The 26,772-nt window shown below is 43.2% G+C and overlaps 1 protein-coding gene across 1 annotated transcript in view; it reads right to left on the bottom strand.

Moving 5' to 3' along the window:
- ADGRA1 (adhesion G protein-coupled receptor A1) overlaps positions 1-11,420 on the bottom strand; it is a 322,886-nt gene extending 311,466 nt beyond the window's left edge. Inside the window, exon 1 of the mRNA XM_082225336.1 lies at positions 11,026-11,420. Coding sequence (XP_082081462.1) covers positions 11,026-11,249 — 224 coding nt within the window. The 5' untranslated portion in view covers positions 11,250-11,420. The remainder of the gene's footprint in view (positions 1-11,025) is intronic.
- Positions 11,421-26,772: the final 15,352 nt, after the last annotated feature.

Raw genomic sequence — 26,772 nt, 5'->3', positions numbered from 1 at the left:
GAATAAATATTCTTGTAGAAACATAGCATTTGGAAAATGTAACGAGTTAGTTTGATTTTTTTTTAGTTGGGTTTTATAAGCAACTATGTCTAAGAAACATTTGGTATTTACATTATATGGTGAGCTTTCAAGGCAGAATCAGCATTATGAACTATTTCAATGACCACCTCACTATACAAAGATACTTATTGTACAGTATAGTAATTCTACAATCTGTCCATTTCTCCCTCCTCCCAGTAAAGCTGTCGATTGCCCTTTTGAATTAATCCATCCTGCATATTAACTAGACCAAAACAAATATGGGGATGTGTCCTCTTAGTATCTTAGTTAAGAAGAAAGTTCGACACAGATTTAACTCCATCCTTCCTTCTCTACAGCTACTATAAGTGGGTCTAAAAGCATAATTAAATTCCTATGCATGGTGAAGTGCAATTCATCACAATCCAAGGAATAACACTCCTTTCCTTGCTAATCACAGAACAGGTTGAACAAGAGTGTGCAACAATCTTCTGAAAAGGCATAGGCTGCAACTGTATGTCCACTTACCTGGGAGTAAGCCTCATGAAACTAATGTGATTTACACAGAGTAGACATGCATTGTGGGGTAAGAACTTGATTTTGTCACCCTGCCTCCAAAGTTCAAATGAAGAAAGTTATTTATGCTCCATTTCTTTTTCTAATCTAATTTTAAATCAATGCATTTATTCATTTACTGGTTTATTTAAGGGGGGGGAGATTAATTTTAGTGACAACACTACAGCCATTTTAAACAGAACTTCCACATAGATATTGGACATTTGACTAGAAGGCCATCACCGCCCTCCCGTTCCAGAAAATATATACTTGGATACACTATATTTATTTGGATTATATGTACACATGGGAATTATTCTAATTGACCCACAAGATCCAGCTCGTGACTGCTGTCTAATGTAGCAAAACGTTGTGGTTTACTGTCTCAGATACTGTAAAGCATTCCTACAAATAAAAGAACACTTACAACAATAATGTAGCAATTTGCCAGATACTGTGGTTTCTGTCCCAGTCACTATTATTTCCTTACTCTTAGCTTTTGAAACCATGAAATGTTCCATGCAGCTTTCATTAGATGCGTCAACAATATGCAGCGACACTTCAACATTTGCAGAAGTGGACAGCAGAAAAGATAGACTTGAGATGTACTTATCAGGGTAAAATTATGTCCTTTCTTGCAAAGATCCTAAGTGGGGGGAAAGGAGCCAAGAACCAGCAGCTCCCCTAACTGCCTGCAGCCCCAAATACTATAAAAATGCTTCAAGAGTCTGCTGCTACTGCATTCTGGCAGGACAACTTGCTTTTGAATAGCTTTATAATAGTTTGCACATTGTCAAAGAGAAGTCAGCCAGGTGTTTCAAATCATTTCCATTCTTTCCAGTGTGTCCCAGTGATTTAAAATATTGTTCCCAGTGTTCTAGATTAGTACTTAATTCACTCTCCTTTGCTATGCAATTTAAAACTCAGCTGATGGTGATGCTTCTTCCATAATATCCAATGGCTGGTATTTGACACACACACACACACACACACACGAGAGAGAGAGAGGGGGGGGGAATCAAAGAAGTAAGAAAAAACTAGACTTCAGTTTTGAATATTCACCATTTGAGTGCTCACTTAAAACCTTTTTACTGCTTATATGAGCCAGTCATGCAATTTTCCACTCACCCTTCTGGATAGAAGTAACCACTGCCTCTTGTTAAATGGAGGACCACTAAATTCATTGCACCTATCCCTCCCAAGCCACTGACCTGTTCTCCACTCTTGCAAAAGCTTCATCCCACATTCCTTCCCCATCCCAGCCAATGCTGCCACTACTCTAGTGAGAAAGTGTATGCACAGTGGGAAAACTCTTGCTCACTTCCTCTACATGGTGCATTTCATACATGTTCCTGCTACACTACAGTTATCATATCACCGCACATGCAATCTTCCATGAATGGAAATAGATTTCCAATTCACAGATAATCCTGGGTGTTGAGTGGGGAAAGCAATAAGCAGGGAGAAATGCAATCTAAAATCAAAAGGTATGAAATGCCAAATGAAAATATAGCAATATGGCATCAGATACCAAAACTCACATTCAGCCATTTCCCAACCCTGTACCTAAGGATGCCACAAAAATGTATATAATGTAAGAGCCAAGTACACATCTGGGGGATGAATCTCAGAACTTGGGAGGCCACTACTGTAAAGGCTAACACCCTCCTTGAACCTCCAGGGGCAACAGAACTGCTAGCAGACAACACTGCAACAATCCAGGCAGTAGGCCTGGGTGATATATCGCCCAGCTCCAATATGAGGAGCAGACCGCGATGTCAGGTTCATTCAGCAGGATATTGCTGGTGAAACCGCCACCGCTCCTAAGTCCCTCTAGTACCAGCGTCTGCTGGAGGGAGTCAAGATAAAGCTTGTTCCTCCCTTTGCATCTTTAAACTGCTCAACTGAGGAGTGTGCAGCTGCCCTTGCCTCAGTTGAGCAGGTAAAGGAGCCCCCAACCCAGCACTGGCTCCCACAAGCCAGAGGTGGGGTGGGAGCTCTGTGAAACTGCTCAGCTGAGGGGAATGCAGTTGCTGCTCCCTACAGCAAGCAGTAAAAGGACTGTTGCTCCGCTCACTCACATGCGAATGATGAGAGCACAGGGGCTGTCTCTTCTGTGGGGGGGACCTCTCCCCCCAGCTGAGCAGCACCAACAAGCTGCACTGTCCAAGCCCATGAGACTAGGTGACACCACCTCAGCTCTTGAGGTGAGAGCTGGGGCAGTTTCACTCAGTGTCTCGCGGGCAGAGGCCAATGCATACTTTCCCCCCAACATTGTGGTATATTGCCAAACCACAATGCTTGCCCAGCCCTACCAGGCAGGAGATGCCCAGAGCACTGATTCTGGAACAGCTATCAGAGCTCTTTCCAATATTCCATCAGGAGATGATGAGAGCTTGGATCACAGCTGTCAAGTCTTCTCTCTCCAAGAAGGGCCCTAGAGCTGCATCAAGGAGCACCCACAAGGTGTGCAAACCTTTCCAAGACAAACTGCCTCTCCACATCTCAGACACAAGGACTTAGCACACACAACACCACCATCTTGTTGGGATTCAGTCTCAATGTATTGGCCCTCATTCTGCCCATTACCATCTTCAAGCATCAGTCAAGAACCTGAACAGTCTCTTCCAATTTAGCTGGAACCATGAGACAGAGTGTACCAATGACACCTCGCTCTCCAAATATCGTGATGACAATTCCCAGCAGTTTCAAGAAAATGCTAAACAGGATGGCTTATAAAATGGAGCTGTGTGGGGCACCACAGATCCTTTCCCATGGTGCAGAAAATTGCCCCTACTATTGACACCAGTTGGAACGAGCTAAACCACCACTATGTGATGCTTTTCACACACAACCCACAGAGTTGGTCCAGAAGAATACAGTAGTTAATTGTATCAAAAGCCATGGAGAGGTTGAGGAGAATCAACAGGAGTGCATTCCTCTGTCTCTCTTCCAACAATCAAACAGGGCAGCTTCAATTCCATATTTGTGTTGGAAAACAAACTGAAATGGGTCCAGATAATCTACTTCTTCTCCCAATATTCCTGTAGCTGGGCCATTTTCACTCTCTTGACAACCTTGCACAAGAAGGGTTAACTGACAGGCGATAGCTATTTAACACTTCTGGATCCCAGGAGGCCCTATTAAAGAGGGGGGATATTGCCTCCATAGTGGGAATCTGGCACCTCCCACTATGAGGCATCAATTACCCTCTGAACCCCGCCACCACCTCTCTTTTGAGCGAGCAAAGAAACCAAGTGGGATGCCAGAGGCTTCTAACCCTAACACAGTAATGCAAGAGAGAAAACTTCTATTCCCTCCTCTATTAGTCCACAGCAGGCTAGTAAAAATACTGTATTTTATTTACAAGGCTGGTGTAAATGCCAACTTCACACTTTGCATACATATGTCCAAAAATAATGACATTCATTTTAATCTAATTAAGATGAAGATAAAATTGACAATAGAGAATAAAGCTCTTCTATAAGCAATGGGGAGGTCTTGTCCAAGCTTCCAGATTTCATATACGTACAAGAAAAATTTGTTCTCCCGGCTCACAATAACTACATTTCCTGAGAAGTGGGAGAAGAATTCCTTGTTTTACATTGTCTGAACATATGTTTGTTGGCATACTACATTTCCTGTGGTCCTATCGTGGGATGGGAATAGCTGTATCTGGTGAAGGAGCTAAAGTGTCAATGACCTTTCGTCTTTATATTCCATCCTGGATAGAGAGAGCAGGCGAGGCTCAGCAAAACGAAGGCAGCTGCAGATACTTCAGGAAAGGAGACGAGAAATGTGGGCTGCAACATAACAGTTCCATTAGACAAGACAGAGCCTGATCAGCTATAGAAAGAACTAAGAGGATTCAAGTTAGAAATCCATGTTGTGAGCTGCAGTCCAGCTATTAGGGCTAGAGCCCAGAGCTCAGAGCCATAGCAGGAATGGCTCACTGAGACAATGAACAACTGCAGAGGACTGCAAAGTAATAATACAGGAAGACTGTTGAATTGAGAGATCTGAACACAACCAGGACACTAGGAATAAGAAGTAAGTTCAGCAAGCATTAGAGGAGATGCCAGAAAGATAGGGGAGATCAGATTTTTAGACAGACTGTGACACACATCAGCTTGTAAGCCTTCAGACATTCTGCTTTAATGAATTAGTTAGCTTAACCATTTGTAGAAGGTCCCTTTAAAAACTGGTATATACCATAAGCAAACTTGTGAAGTTAAAGACCACCATGCCAGGAAAACCTGGAGAGCCACTGCCATTCCATGTGCACAATACTGAGTTAGATGGACCAATGGTCTGAAGTTCAAGACAGGCAACAGGACCAGGGACTTGTTCAACTAGCAGATAAACTGGGATCAGAAATTTAAGGTGGCCTCAAGACAAGGTGCTAGGTGTTTATTTTTTAAAAGCAAACTTACTGCACACAAATTTTTAAAACAATGCTTGCACACTGCTCAATCCTAAGAACATAAGGCAAGCCTGCTTGATCAGGCCACCGGCATTTCTAATCCAGCATCCTGACCAGTTGCCTGTGGGAAGCCTTCAAGCTAGATATGAATGCAACAGCACTCTGACAACTTGCGATTCCCAGGAACTGCTGTCCAGCAGTATAATGCCTCTGACAATAAAGTGAGAACATCTCCTCTTTCTCTGGGAATACATGAACTACAGTGCAAGTTCTGCATTATCAGACTCATGGTTTGCTTCACTCCAAGCAGAAGCCAAGCTTTGTACTTTGCTTACCACTCCTAGTTTGAGAGACAAACAAGCACTCTCTGCAATTTTCTCATAGCATGGCACAGGGAGATGAGAGGTGGGTGCAGCTGGGCAGCTTGCACTGGAGCAATGTTCAAAGCCTGTAATCCATTATTTGATTTAGACCAAAATTTTAAACCAAGTATAATTCAAGACATAAAATTTGGGTTTACAGCAATTTAACTGATCAAAAAGTCTCAGAAATAGTCTATTACTTACGGGGACATAAACTAGCATTCATTACACCTTGCACCAATAGGTTTATGGTCTTAGTGGCAATGAACTCCAACAACACTTTGCTAACGTGGGCTACCATATCAATGCATGATCCATGAAGCACAGTTGTAGCAGAGGGAAAGCAAATCTAGGCAACAAAAAAATTAAAGCCAAACATCAGCAAAAAAATAAAATAAATACAAAAAAGTTATGACAGTGGTCAATATTTGAAACTTTATGGAACTATTTTATATTCTGCATCTATTTTACAGTCTCCATCAGTACTGGTATTGTTTGTATCATGCACAAATATTCCCCAAGTATTCTGACATGAAGTTTGAACAAAGAAAAACTGTTTGTTTGTTTTTATTTGAGTTGCTTGCTAAAACACTATATTCTTCTGAAGCGTCAAACACATGGTACAAACATCCTAATTAAATACAGTGGAACCTCGGGTTGTGCATGTGATCCATGCAGGAGGTACGTTCGCAACCTGCAGCACTTGCAACCTGCAGTGCCGCGTCTGCGCATGCGCGGGTCGTGATTCTGCACTTCTGCACATGCGCCAAAACCAGGAAGTAACCCGTTCCGGTATTTCTGGGTTCGTTGCGTTGCGCAACCCGAAAATGCATAACCTGAAGCGTCTGTAACCCAAGGTACCACTGTGCACTAATGACCTTCAGCAGAAGACAATAAAATATTTTCTAGCAATAATGCTAGTAATTAAGCATATTGCAGCAGTTATGGTATCACTTGTTTTAGAAACAGCTGACGTCAGAATTTAATAAATGTTTGCAGTTGCTCTATTTTGTTAGAGTTGGTGCCCAAGGGAAAAAGGTATAGTCATCTCAATAGCCAAACACTTAATAATCATGGTGTGGAACCTGACATAGTTATGCTTAGAGTAACTCTACTGAAATTCCATCATTTTCAATGGTCTACTCTAAGCATAACTAAATCTAGAGCCAACCTAATATATGGAATAAAAAACTAGCATATCAGTGGGAAACACTTTCCTCAAATACTTTTATAAAATAAAATAAAAAATGCTTTGAAAATCCATACTGCTAAAATTGCAGAGTTTCCATTTCTAGAGTCATGAATTATTAGGCAGAATGGCATGCATGGAGAATATTTTAAACAAAGTACCCTTTTAAACATCAATAAGGCAGAGCAGCTGCCTAATCGTCTCAGTTGGGTTCAACTGCCAATGCACTTCTTTAATTTATGGGGTCTCACATTCAACAGCCCAGACAATCATAAGATGTACAGTTTCTCAAAACCTGTTAATTCACATCAAGGTTGCAAAGCTCTCTTGACACTCAAACACAAGATAATGGCCTACATTTGCAAACTATCTACCAGCAGTTATGTTTAATCCTGCCATGTGCATTTGATTCAACTTAAAGGAGAAATCAAACCGTAAATTCCTTTCCCTCCAATACACCAGCTTCGTTAGCTGACTAAGCATATCCCATTGTACAATAGTTATGCAGTTTATTATTATTCGTGTGAGTGGTGGAATCTAGCACAATCTTAACCTTCATCTATCCTATCTTTTGGAAAGTTGTTTGCCGGTTTGCTATGTCTTTGGACACCTCTTAAGGTATGGTCACCAAACTTTGCACGAGATCATGGAGCAGGTTTTCTTCTATTCTGAATCAATATGCCATTTTGATTCAAAGACTCAACCTTTCAAAACTGCACAGATTTTAACCACTGGTTTCAAAACTGCCCTGAGCTTTTGTTTTCTTAGAATTCCCAAGTAATGCCAGGTACAAGACTGCTAGTAGATAAATAGTACTCTGCTGCAAAAAAACCTCTCACTGTTCAAAACAAAATGGGTCTTTCAACCACTTTCCAATTATTTGTTTGCCAGAGAACATATTATTCTTATGTGGCAGATAGACATCCCTTGCAATATCAGTAATATGGTAGAGGTACAGCTGCCAGTGCACCCATCTGAGTCTACTTATTTCCTGATGCAGCAGTTCTTATGCTTTGGCCAGTCAGCCTAGTTTTGCATGGAAATATTACCTAAGAAAAAAGTAATCTTGATTTATTACAACAGTACTGAAGGTTTTTTATTACTGGATAAAATGGTTTCTATGCTTTTAAAAGGTGCTATTGCATATGTAACACACATTTATTTTGTTCACCCCCTCTATTCTCAGTTTGTTAAAACAATCTGAGAAGTTATGTTCCATATGCTGCAGCTCCTTCTCTATGGGCCAATAAAACTGAATGGAAACAGACACTGTCTGCATGAAAATGCTCTTTCCCAGCTCTTCCATGCAGCTAGAAAAACATATCTATGGACACTAGTGTTTGCGCTTTTTATCACCAATTTCTGCAGCTGGCCAAATGTCACACAAGTGTAATTTAATTCACCATAAACACTTTCTCTGCAGAAAGTATTTGACACTTTCAATCAAACTGTCAGCCACATGTTCAGCTACTGAAACAGGCATTTCCTTCCTTTCATTTACTCAGATTATTGTTTAAACTTCCATTTCATAGCCCAATATTAGTTTTTAATTAATACTTTCAAAAGTTATGTGTACATTAAAAATGTTCACAAAATGTAAAGTAAACTGATTTAAAAGATCTAAAGGGATTTCTAAATGTGAAATACAATAAATGCATTTGTCATTTCCATGATGCAATGAATTTTTGAAAAAATTGGTGTTTTTATAGTACAGAAGATCGGATAAAGTGTCAGCAAGTGCACATTTACTATAGATTTGTTTCCCTTTCATCGTAGGAGTTCAACTGTCCCCCCCCCCCCGCCATGAACCAGGCCACTTGTTTTCTAATATAACAGTCCTATAGGGAATAGTATCAAATTTGTAAAATGTGTTGCATTCAATAGCTGGAAACAAAAAACATATACAAGTTTACTAGATAAATATATGCCAGATACTGTATTCCTAAGCATGTTTATACAGAAATGAGTTAAATTGAAACGAATGGCTGTCACTTCCAAATAAACACTGTTCAGAACTGGGATGCAAGAAATCTGACCCAATGCTTCCATGTTTTCAGAATAAACCGAGGAGAGTCTTTTCTTTACATGTGGCATTTTGTTTTCAGAAACTTGTTAACTGGTGGAGAAAGTTCACATGTAGCACAACTGTATGCATATATACTCAGAAGTAAGACTTGTCGTGTTCAGTGAGATTTACTCCTAACTAGGTGTGCATAGGACCCCAGCCCAATATACTGAGAGTGTGTTTCATACTGCACAAGCAAGTTGGAATGTTGTATTGTTAAGATAATAAAAACATGAAGATAATGCTAAATCATACGGTTTTATGGTGTTGTGTATAATATTTCAGAAGGGTTGCAGACAGTTCCAAATGCAGTTGGCACATCTGTACCTTAATGAGGAAGAGGTTCCCAGATGAATAGGAAGAACAGCGTAATATTCAACAGCTTTCACAAAAAGTTGTGTACCAGAACACAGAGTACAGCTGTAGATGTCCAAACACAAGCTCCACAGATGTTGCAAATTATTATCTTTTCCAGTTCCCTCTCTAAAAAGTGCTGAATTTAAGAGAAAAGTCCAGCAAGGGCTGGAAATGTTCACAGCATGAATTGTCAACAAATAGATTTGGTATTACAGGATGAGTTGCATGAAGGTATGATTTAGGCCAGGAGCAAAGTTAGACAGTTTGGAATACTTGGGCCTATTAGTAGTAAATTACATTAGCCCATTTTTACATGTCATTCAACAAACCAGTTGAGATTTCTTTTAAAAAAGCAAACTCTTCTTGCTGCAGTCCTAAACACATTTACCTGGAAGTAACTTCCACTAAACTTGATAGAGTTACATAGATATACAACAGCACTGTATGCACCCCTAAAGTCTACTTACATTGGGGTTCATTATCTTAAAGTCTAACACTTTAGTCTTAATTGGGCTTTGGGTCAAACTTTAAGTATAGGCTTTATTTCAATAAGACAGCAGTGAGATTTAAATCTAAGTACTTCAGCTTAGCTGTGAAGTGGATCAGCCTGTTAATTTACAGCCCCAGTCCATATTTTCTTAGATGTCAAGTCCCAGTGGTTTCAGTGAGAAACTTCCAAGTAAATACACTTATGAATGCAGGCTTATGTTCGTTTTTAGTTTATGCAACAGGCACAAATAGCTAGAAGAGTATATGCTGGGTCAAAAAGAGCGGGAGGAGGGGAGCTTCTGGCAAGCTCCAAACAGTTAAAGTGGGCATCTAAAAATATGGACAGTATATCTCATTTCTCAAATCCAGTTAAGGGAAGGCCATCAATTTCAGTAAACAGCCCTTATTATGCAGGGCATTTTTGTCTGTTATCTTTAGGGTCTGAAATTATCCGCTGTCAGATTTAAAGATGCCTCAGTTGATATAATATGCATTGTGGAAGTATTATTTGCAAAACCACTGGGCAAGGCAGTGTGCAATTTACTTCGCAGTACATAGCGCTCCCCCAAAAGCAAGCAAAAAGCGACCAAGAGTTTCCAGAAAGGGAAGCAAATACAAACTCCTAGTAGACAAGCCTTTAGAAATGCAGACAAGCCAAAAGTTCAGAAATCACCATCTGACCTGAGCCCTCCATAGTAATTTGCATTTATGAAAGATGCACCAGGCTGCTATTCATTCCTCTCTTCCTCCACACCACAACATACCTGGAGTTTCTTCCTGTCAAACATCTATTGCAAGGAGGCAGAAGATGCAGGTCACTTAAGGGCGCACTATGCAAACTATTAGCTTGGCATCTCTTTGCTAGGTGAGATTGTCATTTGTCCACTGAGAAGGAATCATCAAGTTTTCCTGTGACCCTGAGAAAACTGAGATCCTTACATTGGAATTTTGAGGTGTTATAGGGAAAGACCAAATCCCAGATCTTTCAGGTGTGCCTCCCGGTTGCTACCCCCACCCCCCAATTTTACAAAGACATAATTTCCATTAAGTATGTCCATTCTGCAGAGAAGTGTGTGTACGACAGCAGGTCCACCTCCTTCGTTCTAGGGGAGCTCTTGCGTCGCTTGCTCGAGTCCCCGTCCCTGCAGCCCGCTCCGCCCGAGGCAGCCCCCTTTGACAGCTGGATTTCCTTTCAACCACACCGCCACCCCTCGTCACTCCTGCATGCCTGAAAGCGCAGCACGCCTTCACCGTACCGAATGCCAAAGGCGTCCCTTTGGAAATCAACGGGACCTGACCCAAACATGGGAGGGAGGGAGGGAGGGGGTCCTCAAATGCGCCCCTTCCCTACGCACAAGGTAGCCGCAAGAACGCTCCACTGAAGCGGCATTCAGGGGGCATCCTGAAGCTCCACATGACAACCTGTAAAACGAAAAGCAGCTTGTCTCTGAGCATGTGCAGAGTTTCCCTCCCTCCCGCGCGCCCCGCACCCGAGATCGGAACTCCGGGCAGATTAGAGACCCGACCCTCCGGAGCCCCCCGAGCTCGCGCTGGCTCCTTTACTCACAGGGACACGGTGCGGTTGGGCAACAAGGCGGGCTGCAAAGTTTCCACCAACTCGCCTCCGCTGCAGACAACTTTGATGCGGACGGTCTGTCGGCCGGGTCCCTTGGAGCGCTCGGCGGTGCACAGGCAGCTGTCCACGACCAGGTCCGGGCAGTTGCGGTTGGCCGCCGACAGCCCCGCCACGGCGGCCGCCACCAGGCAGAGGCAGCAGCACAGCCCTTGCATGGCGAGGGGGGCGGGCGGCGGCGGCGGCGGCGGCGCCTCGGCTGCTCTCCTGCGCTTGGGTGGCTGCAGAGGGAAAGGAGGCGGAGGCGGCGGCGGCAGCTGCTGTGGCTGCTGCTGAGGCGCTCATGGCATGGTCGGCGCGCCGCCGGCACAGGGGGCTCGCTGCCCACCACCACGCCTCCTCCGCCCTCTCGCAGTGGGGCATAGGCGGGGAGGCGCCCCCTCGGCCGGGCAGCGCCGCCGAGCGGACCCCAGCGCCGCCGCCGCCACTGCCACAAACAACTTGGCTCTCTCCCTCTTGGCCACGCCGCCCGCCTCTCGGCTCCTCGCCGGAATAATGCCTCCCTCTCTCCCTCGCGCCAAAGTGTCGCGGAGGTGGAGGGAAAAGGTTGGCCGCGCCTCCTCCTCCTCGCCGGCCGGGGACATCCCGCCAGGAGGGGGCAGCAATGGCCTCAGGGCGCGCCACCCGCCCCGGCCAGGCGGCCGAGAGGAAAGGGCCGCGGCCAGCGCCCTTGGGAGCGGTCGGCCGCTGGGTGGAGAGAGGGGTCTGTCAGGGCAGGCGCCGCGGAGCAAGAAGTCCCGAGTTGCCGAGGGAAAGAGTCACAGGTGAGCCTTCCGAGAGGCAGGCACACCTGTGGGAAGGGACGCTTGTTTCTGGAACGGGGCGAGCACGAGGGATGGCGACTGATTACATCTGAGCAAAACAAGCTATAGCTTAGGGCCCCACACTCTTGGGGACCCCCCCCCCAAAAAAAAGTAAAGGGGAAAAAATACTGGATGTGCATTTCCAAAACATAAGATAAAAAATAAATCAAATAAAACCTACATGCAGCAACAGTGTTTTGTGTTGTGTAGGCTCCTATCATGTAAGTAATGGGACCTAGCTGCTAGCCTGCTCCCTAAAATATCACTGGTTTGCTCATTTCTATATATAGGGTGGACTGGTTGTGTGGCGCCATGTGCAAATAACTTTAGATACTTATTATGTCCATAAATTACCATATAGGATATATTAAACACAAAAAAGCAGCAATAATTTGATCCTGGCAAAGGACAGCTGGTCATATAAAGGGCCCCATTCCCTTCAGTAGCTTAGGGCCTCATCAAACCTAAATCCGGCCCTGGTGACTCAGAAGCCCCATCGCGTTGAGTGGGGCTTGCTCCCACTGAGACGTATGTAGGTTTGGGCCCTAAGGCTTCTTAACGTTGCCACACTGAGCAGTGAATGGGTGTCACCTGGTCCACCGTCCAGCCATTCCCATGATGAAGGTAAAATGAGGAAGTTTGGGTCACATGACATTAGGGAGCAGAACAACCCCTTGCAGCGAATAAATTGGAATTTTGTATATTATTTGTATGCCACCGGAATCTTCCGAGTGGTGCGAGAGGCTTAATAATGCTTGAAGAAACTGCGGAAACTGTGGTGTCTTTAGGCTATATGGTTTATTTGCACATATATGCAACCCCTGAGTCTATGATGAAGGGGTTCGCAGCATCAATACCCCGAAAGGTTCTTGTTTCTTTCGTAGCCACAGATTCCAGCAGAAATCATCCATGGCTCTCACTCTGCCTTTCCGTAGATACAGCTTTGGCATACAGCTTCTAGCTCACATCACTCAGTTCTCCGGCCTTTGGTCTTTCCAACTAACAGACAGTTGAGGAAAGGAAGCCCACCCATTAGTTTTCTGGCACAGAGCCACTCCCTTTGTTCCCTTAATTACCCATCCTTAGTGGGCCATTACCAGGCAGGGCTGGCAATTCCAACAACTGGAAGGGGGACCCAGGCATTAGAAGGGTCTTAACCTATGGCCTACTCCCTACAAAAAAAACCCCTCATGACACTATGTTTTGTGTGCTAACAGGATATAAGGGGAACAGTTGGGTTATGTAGTATGATCCTCAAAAAGGAACAATCCTCCAAACAACATTTTAGTGTGTAACCATCAACACCTGCGATATGAAAAGTACCTGTTATCTACCCACTCAGCTTCGGCTGCTTCCTGTAAGGGTTCCAAGGTGCCTAGACATCTAACAGATCATATCAAGTAGCAGCATGAGATGGGCTCCCTGTTGTCACTTGATTCCCAGGGCCTAGATGGTTCTGGGTTCTGTTATTAATAGCCCTATTCTATCAACATTCCCCTCTTCATACGATTAACAGTCACAGGGATGGGGGAAATGATATATAATGAGCTAAAGAAAATGTTTAAAAACACATTTGTTAAAAAACCAGAAGCCCTTTTTGTTAGGTATAACAGATGACGAGTTACCAAGAGAAGATATAAGAATTTTTGTGTATGCAACAATGGCAGCGAGAATGCTACTATCCCAGAGATGGAAGGAAGGAGAAGTACCAACAAAAGAAGAATGACAGATGAAACTGATGGAGTATGTGGAGATGGCGAAACTGATGGGGAAGATCCAAAACTAAGAAAATCAAGTATGTACTAAAGATTGGAGTAAATTTGTAATTTACTTAAAAGACACTGTAAACAGTTAAAATCTTTGGCAGGGATGTAAGGACACTTGTAATGTGGAATTATTTATGATAATTATGGTAAATTAATAGATAATGGTAAAAGATGCAGCAAACTTAAATTTAAATATGGAATCCATGGAGGGAGGGAGGTCTGAAAGGTTCAAAAGAACCTTGTATTTGAATGTTTGAAAAGATTATGTTTTATATGTATAAAATTATTAAAAACCTAATTTAAAAAATATATTTTAAAAAAAAATCACATGGATGGGAAAGTAGGATTGCACCCACTCGTTCTATCCTCACCATCTAGTCTCCCATCTTTTCTTTTAAAAAAGGGCTGATTCCAGAGGCGGCATAGAAGATCCAGAGTGTGTCAGTGCTTGCAGTGTCCTATGTGATTGATACTGGTACGAAGCCCAGAAGAATGAGGGCCTGGTGTCCAGCACCACACCGCCTGCCTATATCAGGAGCAAGAATCTGGCCCAGCATTCCATGCTCAGCAGAAACAATAACAGTGGAAGAGAAATAACGACAACTTTGTTTATATAGTGACACACACATTGTCGCCAACTGATACACAAGATACTGTATAAACAATAAAATACTTGCAGTTCTTACATCAATAACAAAGTCACATAAAATATTAAAACACTTTTTTAAAGGGTGAAGGAAGAGAATATATTCTAAAGGAAAGCCAACAGCACTGGAAAAGAAAACAATTTCAGGCTTTTTCTTTTCTTTTTAAGGGAAACTCGCAAAGTGAAGGAAGAAAAGAAGTTTCATGCTATGGACTTACAAGGGGATCTGAGAGATGAATGGGAGATATGGTTTGTCAGTATTACAGTGGTACCTCGGGTTAAGTACTTAATTCGTTCCGGAGGTCCATACCTAACCTGAAACTGTTCTTAACCTGAATCACCACTTTAGCTAATGGGGCTTCCTGCTGCCACTGCGCCGCAAAGTTCTTAACCTGAAGCACTATTTCTTGGTTAGCGGAGTCTGCAACCTGAAGCGTATGTAACCCAAGGTACCACTGTAATGGACAGCTAAATAGAAACTTAACCCCAAAAGTTAGGACCAAGATTCAAATCCTGACTGGGTAACTTTGCTCACTAGTAACATTGAACCATGAGGACGAGATGGTTGGACAGTGTTCTCAAAGCTACCAGTATGAGTTTGACCAAACTGCGGGAGGCAGTAGAAGACAGGAGTGCCTGGGACAGATGAGGCTGCTGATCCCTTACTTTCGAGGCTGCTGATCCGTTGTTTTCAAATCTGAAAGTTGACAGCTATGGTCTGAACACAGGTGCCAGGTTGAAGTTTCACAAGCAGGTTTCAGATGTTGCCAGGCTTTACAGCATATACTTCATAGCACACGTAGCAGTGTGCCTTCTGGTACCTTCTATGGCTCCTGTGGAAGGTCTCACTAAATATACCCTAAAAAACCAAAATGAATGAGAGACGTGTGGCTTTTCATGTTCAGTTCCTGTTTGTACTGGCTCAGATTCCTGCTCTACATTGAACAACACCCCCCTCCTTTAATCATGCCTACATGCAATTAGATGCCAGGATTGGATTAAACACCCACCCTCTCTTCTCTTCTGAACAGAGGGAAGATATTAAAGAACTTACCTCTGTGAGTATGGTGTGGCAGGTGGCAGTGCCTTTACCCCCATTGATGGCTGATGGGGGAGCATGTCTGGACCATTTTGTGGTCTCCTGCCTCTTTTTCTGCTCTTCTAAGTATGGTAGCCATCCTAAGCTATGCCATTCCCACACCCCCACACCCCACTCAGCAGCCATTTTGTGACTAATGACCATTGCACTTTTTCAAAATTACAAATGTGCCCTCTGACCCTGGCCTTAATAAAGGAAGAATGTGGAACCATCCCAGAGAAACAAAAGGAGAACAGATGACCAACACATCACTGAAGTGTGGTAGAATGTTGACTCTGCATGTAAGTATGGGTGTGCTGCGTCGTTTTGCCTGTCACTGATATCCATAATATTAATAGGCTTCTCTGCAGCAATTATTCCATGCAGAACAGAGGGCACAAATGGCTTCAAATGTCGAGTATAACTAAGCCCAGATCATTCAGTGTGAAGCAAGAAATATATATAACAAATTACATAGCAGCTTTTCAGTAACACCTTCTATTCTGGTTTGTGTTGCTATAGTCACCTTATCTTTTGGTGCGTTTGTGCTCTTAATGTTCCTTACTACTGGGACTATTACTACTGCCCTGGGAACATATATTTATGCTGAGAGTACAGGATATAAATTATGTAAATAAATAAATATTTGAAGCATTCAGGCATTTCCCAAAAGGCCTTCCCATCACAGTCAATATATGCGTGAGCTGGCTTCCAAAATCCATAAGTTACATTTGCCCTTTAGCTGAGAGCTGGTAGTAAAATATATATATTTATCTCTCACTGTTGAGAACTACAGTATAAGCATTTACCTTCCAGTAATGTTGCATAGAATTAAGCCATCTTAACTGAAGTATAGATCGTGGCCATTACAGAGTCATTCAGTAAGTGGCAGCCGCAATGAATAGGGGTGAGTAAAGGAGACAGATGGGGTACTATAAGGAACCCAGCTAAGGGCAAGAACAGGATTTTGCTTTGTGGCAATAGTTTAAAGCAGCAGGGGGCCTGTATGCAGTTTTGATTAGATCAGGAAAACTGGTGGTGGAATTCAAACACTTTCCTTTTGTGTTGTTTTTCCTTATCTAAGTCATTCTTCAGAATAAACCAGCGATTACCTCCTGCTAGTTTGGTAGTTTCGCTGTTCTTGATGGAACCATGCAAGCTGTTTTAGACTGGGTTGCATTCCTTGGCTACATGCAAGCCGTACATTTACTGCCCCCCCCCACAAAAAAAAAATCCTGGAAACTAGTTTATCCTTCACAGGTACATTTTCCAGCACCATTAAACTACAGTTCCCAGGGTTCTTTGAGGGAAGCCATGTACTTTTAAGTATATGGTGTGTAAGCAGTCTCCACCTGGAGAGTCAAGTATGCCATTGGGAGTTTCTTCTAGAGCCAGCATTATCTATGGATGCAAAGGTAACTAGTGTCTAGAACAGAGCTTTTCAAACTTTTCATGCTGGTGACACACTTTTTAGACGTGCATCATTTCACAACACAGTCATTCAGTTTTACTATCAAACCGGAGGTTAAACTAACCCTCTTCCAGCCCCAGGAGGAGCACGGGGAGGGTTCGCATGACACCCCTACACACTGCAGCCAACACACTAATGTGTCACGACACACAGTTTGGAAAGCTCTGATCTAGAAGTACCTGTTACCAGCTTCAACTGGGTTGCCAACTAGAACCCTGTTTGGAGATGACAGATGTAGCTTCAGTTACCTTTTGACTAGATACCTTCCGACTGGACTTCTGTGATGTTCTTAACATGGAGCTGCTTTAAAAAAAAAAAGAGTTCAGAAACTGCACTTGGTTCAAAATAGAGTCAGCAGGGCACTTCCAGACTATTGCTGTTTTCAAGTGGGATTCAGACACAAAGGAGCAAATGAAGATAGCCTAATTAAATAGCATAATTAAATGCAACAAACCTACTCCCCTCTCCCCCCCCCCAAATTGTACTTTTTGCAATGAGGAAAAATTATGAGAAAATGTACTGGAACACATAGAATAACATTCTTATTTTTTTCTTCTAATTTTTAAAAACTTTTTATCGAAAATATTTCAGCCGAACAAAATAAAGTGAAAAACAAATGAAAAAAGAAAGAGTGTGTTAAAAAATACAAAAAAAGAACAACATTTTCTTGATGAAATGCCATTTAACCTCTCATAAACAAGTCAGAACGAATGCTCAGCAAATAATCTCCCCTGCAAACAAATCACGACAAATACTCAATAAACAGGTCATCTGGAAAAAAATGCAAGTTTCTGATAGAAGCACAACAGCCAGCACATATTACATTGATTTTATACCAACTACATAGGCCACCAGTTCATTTCCAGGTTCTGGTTAAAGTACTAGTTTTAACCTGGTTAGCCTAAATTTGAGGACTCTGTGTAAGAGATCATTGGGTTCTTATGAATGTACCTGAGTCGAGAGCTGACCCACCCATGAGGCAAGGTGAGGTGACCGCCTCAGGCGGCAAGATACACAGGGGCAACAGATCCCAATGTAGATCTTCATTCCCCCCCCCCCTTGTTCCTGATGTAGTGCTTCACTTACCCCTTCTTCCTTGGTAGGAAGGGGGGGACACACCATTTTGTGGTTCCCCTCAGGTGCCAAAATGTCTTGGGCTGGCCCTGCCTGAGTCTTAAGGTAAGCTCCTGAGATCTTGCCCTTTTGCCCATAGTTAATACAGGTCTTTTTGGCAGGTAGCATGAACATGAGCTTCTTGGTGGAGGCTCCACAACTCTGGAATTCCTTTCCTAGGAAGCTTTCCAAAGCTCCCTTTCTTCCTGCCTTTAAGCAGGCTATGCAAATGTTTATATTTGGCAAGACTTTTTATGGGCCATTTTCTCCGGGTCCTGTTGAATTCTTGTGATAATTTGTTATCAAACTGTTGAATGCTGCTTTAATTGTGGTTTCATTGTTGAGTTGCCTTGGAACAAAATATGCATCTTAAGGAAGAATATAAATTGCATAAATAAAATAAATTGCCCTGAAGAAGAAGAAATAATAATCAGATGTGCCTGCATATTTTCCTCGGTGGAAAAATAGCAACTTTGGAGGCGGGTGAATCAGATTGGAGAAATGGCCTGCCAAAAAAGGTTAAAGGAAGTTTGGAGTTCTCACAGCTGCTTTGAAAATAAATAAATAAATAAATAAATAAAGTCAGGAGCTCTTGTATTCTGCTATAAGGATGCAAACCATGTCCACTTGAATGAACTCAATGGGGCTTACTTCTGAGTACACACACACACACACACACACACACACACAAACACACACACAAACAAAATTGCACTATAAAGACCTGTGTCTTGACCATACAAAGCAGGCTCAATCTCTCTTTAGTATATTATGGCTGTGTGCGCACGATGCCTTTAAAGCACATTCAGAGCACATTCTTTTCCTCGGGGAATTCTGAGCACTGTAGTTTTTTTTAAAAAGGTTTCTGAGCATTGCAACTCTGAGCAGTAAAGTATGGTGCCCAGAATTCCTGGAGCATCCACAGGCTTCAAGCGCTCTCCCTTTGTGCTCCTACTAAGGAGTCATTCCTGTTGAATTCAAAGGGGCTTATTTCTGAGTCAACATTATGAAGATTGTGCAGTTTCAAAGGCTTCCCTGGCCCATATTGCCTCCACTTACCTTCCGCTGGTTCCAGTTCAGAGTTACAATCCCACTCTCTGCTCATCCACTCCTGCAACCTGCAGAATTGCATGGTGCAGAGCAAATCTCACTGAGTTCAATGGGACTCACTCCCAATTTGAGTGTGCATGTGATTGCTGCCTCCCAGGTCATGTCTCAAGTCTCAGGTGCAGCACTACAGGCCATACCAGTGGCGCCACAGGGCATACCAGTGGTTGCTGGTGCTTATTGGAACTGGTAGAGCAAAAGGCAGGGGGGCAAAGAGGAGATGGAGCCTGAGATAATGACAGGGAAGATTTCATTAATTATAGTTTCATCCTCTTCCTGCTCCTCCCTGAGTTCCACAATGGCAACACTGAAACTGAGGAAGAGGACACTGACAGGTAGTGCCTGCCCCATGGGCTAGCTGTAAGTAAGAAGGCAGGTGGGTGGGCGTTGGTTGAAAACAAATTGAGGTTTGTGGGGCAATAGCAGCTTTGTTCTAATGGAATCACCTCCATGGAGCCACACAGAGACTCTATCAACCACCTCGCCGGTTGTTGATGGTCCAAATAGCAGAATAGGATGTAGAAGGATCAGAATTGATGGCATAGTTCAAAATAGGTACTGCAGCTGAAAACGCCAGCTCTGGTTGCTTCTGTCACACACGCATACCTATACACTTCTGATTTATTTTGGGTTATCTTGTTTTCCTAGCACCAGTTTATCTTGGGAGGAATGTGCTGTCATGTAGCCTTAATAAACCATAGAACTACAGGACGTAAAGGCCAAACTAGACGTGCCATGGAAAATATATGATTGGAACTCCTGAACAGGTTTTTCTTTAAAACAGTTACAGGGCAGGAGGAGAGATTCAGGTGGGGATCAAAGTGCTAGGGGAAGATGGTTTGATCCTGTACTGTTCCCCTCCTTAAAAAAAAAAAATAGCCACATGGGAACAGGAATCATATGAGTGCCTATCTTTTTCCTGTCCCCTCTGCCTCCACTGCAGCAAATAGCAGCTTGTGGGGAGGGAGAAGATGTAATGGGCTAAAACCACCCCACTCAGAACAATAGCCCAGAACAATAGCCCAGTTCTGAGCTACCACAGCTACTTTTAAACAAAAGAAAAATACACCGGGAGATCCAGTCAAATCTCATCCAGCTGCTAGGTAACCCTTGTTCCTCATTCTTTATAAATATATTTCTTTTTGGTTTTGCACACCAGTCAGGTGTGACAATTCTTCCCTGTTGCTCCTGTTCTTAAACACACTCCCTAAGAAATAAGCCCTACTGAACACAGTGCGATGTACTACTGAGTAAACAGGCAAAGGTTTGTGCTGTAAGAAGACTAGGGGTTCATTCATAGTGGAGTTTAAAGACTCCTCTAAAGGCTCTTTTAAGTTCATTGTGTAGGTGAGCTTGAGTACATCCGTGATGGATTTCACTGGGTGCCATCTGTCACCACACACCCCTGCTCCCATTTTGTTTCCAACAGATCCAAAGAAAGGATTTGCACTGTTTTCCAAAACAACTGTTTAGAGTAGAGCTGCACTTGCACAAAACAGCTGCATTAAAACATACAAATGAAATTTGCCATTGCAGGTGAAGGAGGAAAGAAAGGAAAGCAGCCTTTCATGCCGCTGAGTCCAAATCTTTGCCTAGCTTGGAGCAACACAGTATTTCTTTTTACTACTCTTTTGTGCAAATTTGCTATATTGGAAAACTTTTCCAATATATGTCATAGATAGGTGCCCACAAGGAACCTCAGGTTTCCTATCTTTCACTCTTGGACAAGTGTGCTGTTAGCTACAGGAATGCCGGGCTTCCTGTATTTCTTATATGAGGTGTGAATGAATGAAACTGAGCATATTTCCGTGCAAACACAGGTACTATATATTCATTGCTTTGTTGTTGTTGTTTAGTCATTTAGTCATGTCCAACTCTTTGTGACCCCATGGACCAGAGCACGCCAGGCACTCCTGTCTTCCACTGCCTCTCGCAGTTTGGTCAAACTCATGCTGGTAGCTTCGAGAACACTATCCAACCATCTCGTCCTCTGTCGTCCCCTTCTCCTTGTACCCTTCATCTTATCCAACATCAGGGTCTTTTCCAGGGAGTCTTCTCTTCTCATGAGGTGGCCAAAGTATTGGAGCCTCAGCTCCAGGATCTGTCCTTCCAGTGAGCACTCAGGGCTCCATTTCCTTAAGAATGGATAGGTTTGATCTTCTTGCAATCCATGGGACTCTCAAGAGTCTCCTCCAGCACAATAATTCAAGCAAATGCTTAATCTCAGTTTGCAGTCAACAGATCATAGGCTGGACATCCCTGATTGGCTGCAGTCCAAAAGGTGGGTTGGTTTCTTTCCCTCCCTTTATTCTTAGAGAGATTGTTTATTTCTGGAGCCATTTTTATTTTATTTTAAAGTCTTTTCCTACAGCCAGAAACAAAGGACCAACCACATCATAGAGTCCGACAGAAATAAGTTAACGCTGCCATTAAAAACAACAACAACAATGTTTCATATCTTTTTCCTTCAATTCCTTTGTGAATTCTGATTTCATTAAACAACTGCTATTTCACTTATAATGATAACAATTACTTATTTATTCCATTTATGAATCTCTTCCCATTGAGACAATCTGATTGAAATATAGTAACATATATAAAAGTTACATATATAAAAACAAATGAATATATACAACATTTTTTAAAAAACACACACCCTATAATAAATAAAAAGTTCAAAACAGCAGCAGCACATACATAAAATTCTTCCCAAAGCAAATTCTATCTAGAGTGAAAAGAGAGTTTCTTTAGGACCACAGCAGGGAGGAAATAGCTGAATTCTCCCATCATACCTTCCCTGATCCTATTCATTAGCAGCCTCCCTCTTCAGATCTGTAATATTACACCACATGTAATCGACCTAAATTTTAAGTGGCTGTATGGTGTAAAGAGCATTGGCCCTGCTATTCAGTGTTGTTATTTCTATTATTACTATTTCAAAATGATTCTCCCCAAGCTGCTTTTTCATCTGTAGGAGTGTTTGTGGCTTCCCTAGGTGGTTTTAGTTTTTGCACTAAACTTTGAGATTGTTCATCACTTTCCAATCTATAAAGAGGCAGTCTTGCAAACAGATCCAAGTTACCTTGCATAGCAGTAGCCTCTTCTTTCTTCTTGGAAGCACCACCCTTTTATGGTTTTCCAAATACAGTAGGATTAAACAATTATTGGAGATCACATTGGTGATTTTCTCCAACCGTTTGAAAAATCTGATGTGTTGAAACTTCCTAACTTTGCCTGACTAGTATCATATGGTTTTTTGATTGCCTTTAGAATGATACCTTGATGCCCAACCATTGAAGCACAATCATATGTAATGTTTTGGTGTTTTTTTAAGGTGAGCTACATACATTTTAAGGGACACAGGTGGCACTGTGGGTTAAACCACAGAGCCTAGGACTTGCCAATCAGAAGGTTGGCGGTTCAAATCCCTGTGACGGGGTGAGCTCCCCTTGCTTGGTCCCAGCTCCTGCCAACCTAGCAGTTCGAAAGCACGAAGTGCAAGTAGATAAATAGATACCGCTCAGGCGGGAAGGTAAACGGCATTTCCATGCGTTGCTCTGGTTCGCCATGCTGGCCACATGACCCAAAGCTGTCTGTGGACAAATGCCAGCTTCCTCGGCCAATAGAGTGAGATGAGCGCCGCAACCCCAGAATCGGTCACGACTGGACTTAATGGTCAGGGGTCCCTTTACTTTACCTTTTAGATAAATTTTGCTGAGATCAGCCACCTTGAAAACAGATGCATTTATCTGCATCATTCCCCTCATGTTCTCTGTACTGTGCAAGCAGGGCAAAACCACAATCATGTAATATGCTACTACAATTTCCTTTCAGTAAGTTTAGCCTTGGGGTGGCATCTCCTTAAAATTTTGTAAGGCGTCTAAATTGTAAACTACATTGATTGCCACTAAATCACCACCTGGTGACACTTTTGTGAGAACATCGATGTCCCTCAACTCTGTTGTAACCTTTTGATAGGATTGTAGGAATGTTCATGATACCTTGTGAGTTACCTTTTTATTTTTGCCATAAAGGGGATTTTGAGGAGGATTCTGAGTGTGGACTTGTTTATCTGCAATAGAGCCTAGTGGTTTTTCCAGTTTGAACCAGACTTGCTGAACACGTTGGTAGCTAGCTGTTCCATCTAATTGTGCTAATTTGAGTTGTGTATTGATGAGATTTCTGCATGATTTATACAAAGCGGCTGATAGTGAATCTAAATTTCCTCAATCTCTAGACCAGAAATACGTTTTCTGAAGTTTGCTTCCAATGACAAAATACTGACTTTGAGGGACTTCAACATATGCACAGCCAGCCCCATCTGTCAGATCCTTCCATTTTGATCTTGCTGAGCTTTGATTTTTTTTTGTTCCTTTTTACTCGGGTGAATTGCACACACTGCCCACATAATTGGAATGCTATCATCACTATGTGGCTGAGTTATTGTATGATCAATGAGCTTTATTCTCTTTGCTGTAGATGCCATGTTAATCTGAGAATTATGTTACTTATTCATTAAAATTACATTTGAATCGCAAATTGAAATTAATAAACAAACGCTTGGAAAGTAAGCACTTCAAAATGAATAGCATACAACCTTTTATTAGCATGTAATAACTGTTATTATCAAAGCTTTCTGAAGTTAGAATAGATCCTATGCTATCAGCAAGGGAAACATTACGCTTGAGCCGAATTCCAATGAACACGGCTGATAGTAAATTAACCTCCATCTTTGAACTGTGGAAGGTGGTTACTTGTGCAGTTTTTCAGAAATCCATGCAAATTGACCATTGGAAGTGTAATCAGTCAGTGCCATTTATAAAGTTCCATCTGATTAGCTTAATATTTTTATACTTCCATACAAATGTTTTCTTGTGTATGGCCAATTATTAATAAGTTTTTAAAAAATTTGAAAGGGCTGCACTCCTAATAGAAAATTTGTCAAAGTTTAGGAATCGGCACTCCTGCTGCTTTAGGCTTGTGTGTATATAACTGTTATTTTATTGAGCGTGTTAATATTTTATTGTAAGCTGTCCTGAAAAGTTTATTGAATTGCAAGGTATAAAATTAAATAGTGGACTGTCTTGCACATATCAAGGATAAATGCTATTTCATTATCATAAATTGAGGCTGCGATCCTGTACAAACGTAAATGAGAGTAAGCCTTATCAAACACAGTGGAATCCCTTTTCAAGTCAATATACATAGGCTTGCACTGTTAAGCAAGTTAGCTACTTTATTTTTAATTCACTTATCACCCAAATGACCATTTTGGCTTCCACTGCCAAATGAGGCCAAGTTTGAATTGACACAATATCCTATTTTGATCAACATGACAGCCATTACATTTGATCTCAAACTTCATGATTCTACTGCAGTGAGCATTTCCAGTTGAGAAAGTTGTTCTGTTATGAGTTCTAGCAACACTGCCATGGGCTGAGGCAACCATATGCACATCAACAGGATGTGATGAAGTTCGCACTTTGGCATGGCATGGCAAGTGCCTGAATAAGCTATTCCTTACAAAAACTGCAAACCAGCCAGGATTTAATTATGTGTTTACTACTGTCTCCATTCATGGTAGCAAGACCAGAAGTTGACAGTGGCCAACTTGTGGCTTCCAGATACATGGCCCTCAGGTACCCAAAGCCTTTCAAGAATCTGCCTGGGTGTTCCAGCTAGGGACGTCCAAGAATTCTGCTAGAAACAGGACATTGCCAATCTCGGCTTACTCATCCCATGTGTGAAATGGAAATCAGTCCAGCAAATACATTTAGTATCCACTGTTTTTTTGCTTTCAGACTGCAAACAATACATAATTGATGAGCTTTGTTTTGCATTGTGTTGTCTTTTTGCATTAAAATGAATGGTGTGTAATAACAAAATCATAACAAAATTGCGTAAAATTCCACCGTGATGGACAGTGAGACAAATAATGTAGTTTTTGTCAACAGCAAGACTGTAATAGAATGAAAACAACACTGCATTCACTGAATGTGGAGCAGAATAGAAGTCAACAACTTCTTGCATTGTTCGCTCAGGACTGCAATACTTCAAGGACCACCTCTCCCCATATAAACCGACCTGAACTCTGCGTTCATCATCTGAGGCTCTTCTTCTGGTGCCTCCTCCATGTGAGGTCCAGAGACTGGCAACACAAGAAAGGTCCTTTTCTGTAGTGCCCCCCCCCCCCATTTGTGGAATGCTCTCACCTTCTTTATATATCTTTAGACGCCAGGTGAAAACATTCCTCTTCAACAAGGCCTTTGGCTGATTGACATTATACAGCCTTTTAAATGTGTTTGTGGGGGGGGTATAATGTTCTTGTTTTAACTATTTATTTGTGCCTTTACCTTGTAATCTTGTGCTAAAAGGCAGTATAGAAATCTAATAAATTAATAAAAAATAAATAGCTGCAGCTTCTGGACTTGCAGGCAGCAGCTCAGCATCTCCTTTCCCATGGTCCCCCAGATAATAAAAAACAAAGGATAGATTATGGTTACCAGACATCCCCGTTTCCCAGGGACAGTCCCCGGATTTACAAATCTGTCCCCGGACAAAATCTGTCCTCGGTATGTCCCCGGATTTCATTTAATGTCCCCGGACTCAGCGGCGTAGCGTGAGTTGTCAGCACCCGGGGCAACGCAAGTAATTTGCGCCCCCTAACCCGGGGCAAGGCAAGTAATTTGCGCCCCCCCCCAACCCCTAACCTGCGAGTTGCCGCTGGCGCTGCCGCGCAAACAACGCTGCTTGCCCGGAGGAGGATGGAGGCAGAAGCAGCCGCCGCCTGTGGCTGGGCCGAGGGGATGGCGGTGGCGGCAGGGTGCAGAGGCTGCCCGTGCCCGGCCAGGCGTCGGTGGCGGCGGCGGCGCTGCTGCAGCGGCTGCTCCTCCTGCGAGCAGTGAGCGGAGCGCAGCCACAGCGACGGCGGGGGGCGCGCGCGCTAGGGCGCAAGGCTGGCGGTGGCGGCGGGGAGCCCGGCGGAGGAAGGAACTTGTCCCTTCCCTCTGGACTCGCGCCCCCCCCAGATGTTGCGCCCGGTGCGGTCAGCACCCCTGGCACCCCCCACGCTACGCCACTGCCCGGACTTATATTTTAAGTGTTGTAGATTTATTAGTAGGGAATGAAGGTTGTGTGATTGGTTCAACGGCACAAGACACATCATATGGGGACTTCCGGCGAGGCAAAATGGCGAGCGCTATGGCAGCGAGCAGCTCCTGAAGCCAGCCAGAGCCAACTGCTCTACCAGTCTGGCTCCGGGCTGCTGAGACTGCTGCTGCCGCCGCCACTGCCAAGGGGGAACCAGAGATGCCCGGCGCATCAACAGGGGGAACTACTAAGACGCACCCCCGTGACCCAAATTGAGCTGGGAGCGAGAGCACCCAGTCGACTGCCCAGCGGCGCTCTGGGACCAGTAAAAACCCTGGAACCGAAGCAGGGAGAAGGAGACGGAAGAGAGAGAAAGAGGAAGGAGAAAAAAGAGGGGAGCCCTGACCTTGCTGCACCGCTGAGGACGCGAGGTAGGAGAGCACCTGGAGGGCAAGGACACGTGGCCAAGCCCAGGCGCAACCCGAGCCTACTCCATGGCAGCTAGCGCTCCAAGAGAGCAGTTCAGGGCCCAGAGGAAGGCCACGTGACAGAGGAGACCACAAAAGAGAAGATATTACTTCTTAATTTTTTTAAAAGTAACTTTTTAA

This window comes from Podarcis vaucheri (genome assembly GCF_965113315.1).
Source record: "Podarcis vaucheri genome assembly, chromosome: 5".
NCBI classification, from domain to species: domain Eukaryota; kingdom Metazoa; phylum Chordata; class Lepidosauria; order Squamata; family Lacertidae; genus Podarcis; species Podarcis vaucheri.
The sequence above is the reverse complement of the archived record's forward strand: the minus strand, read 5'-3'. Positions and strand labels throughout refer to the sequence as shown.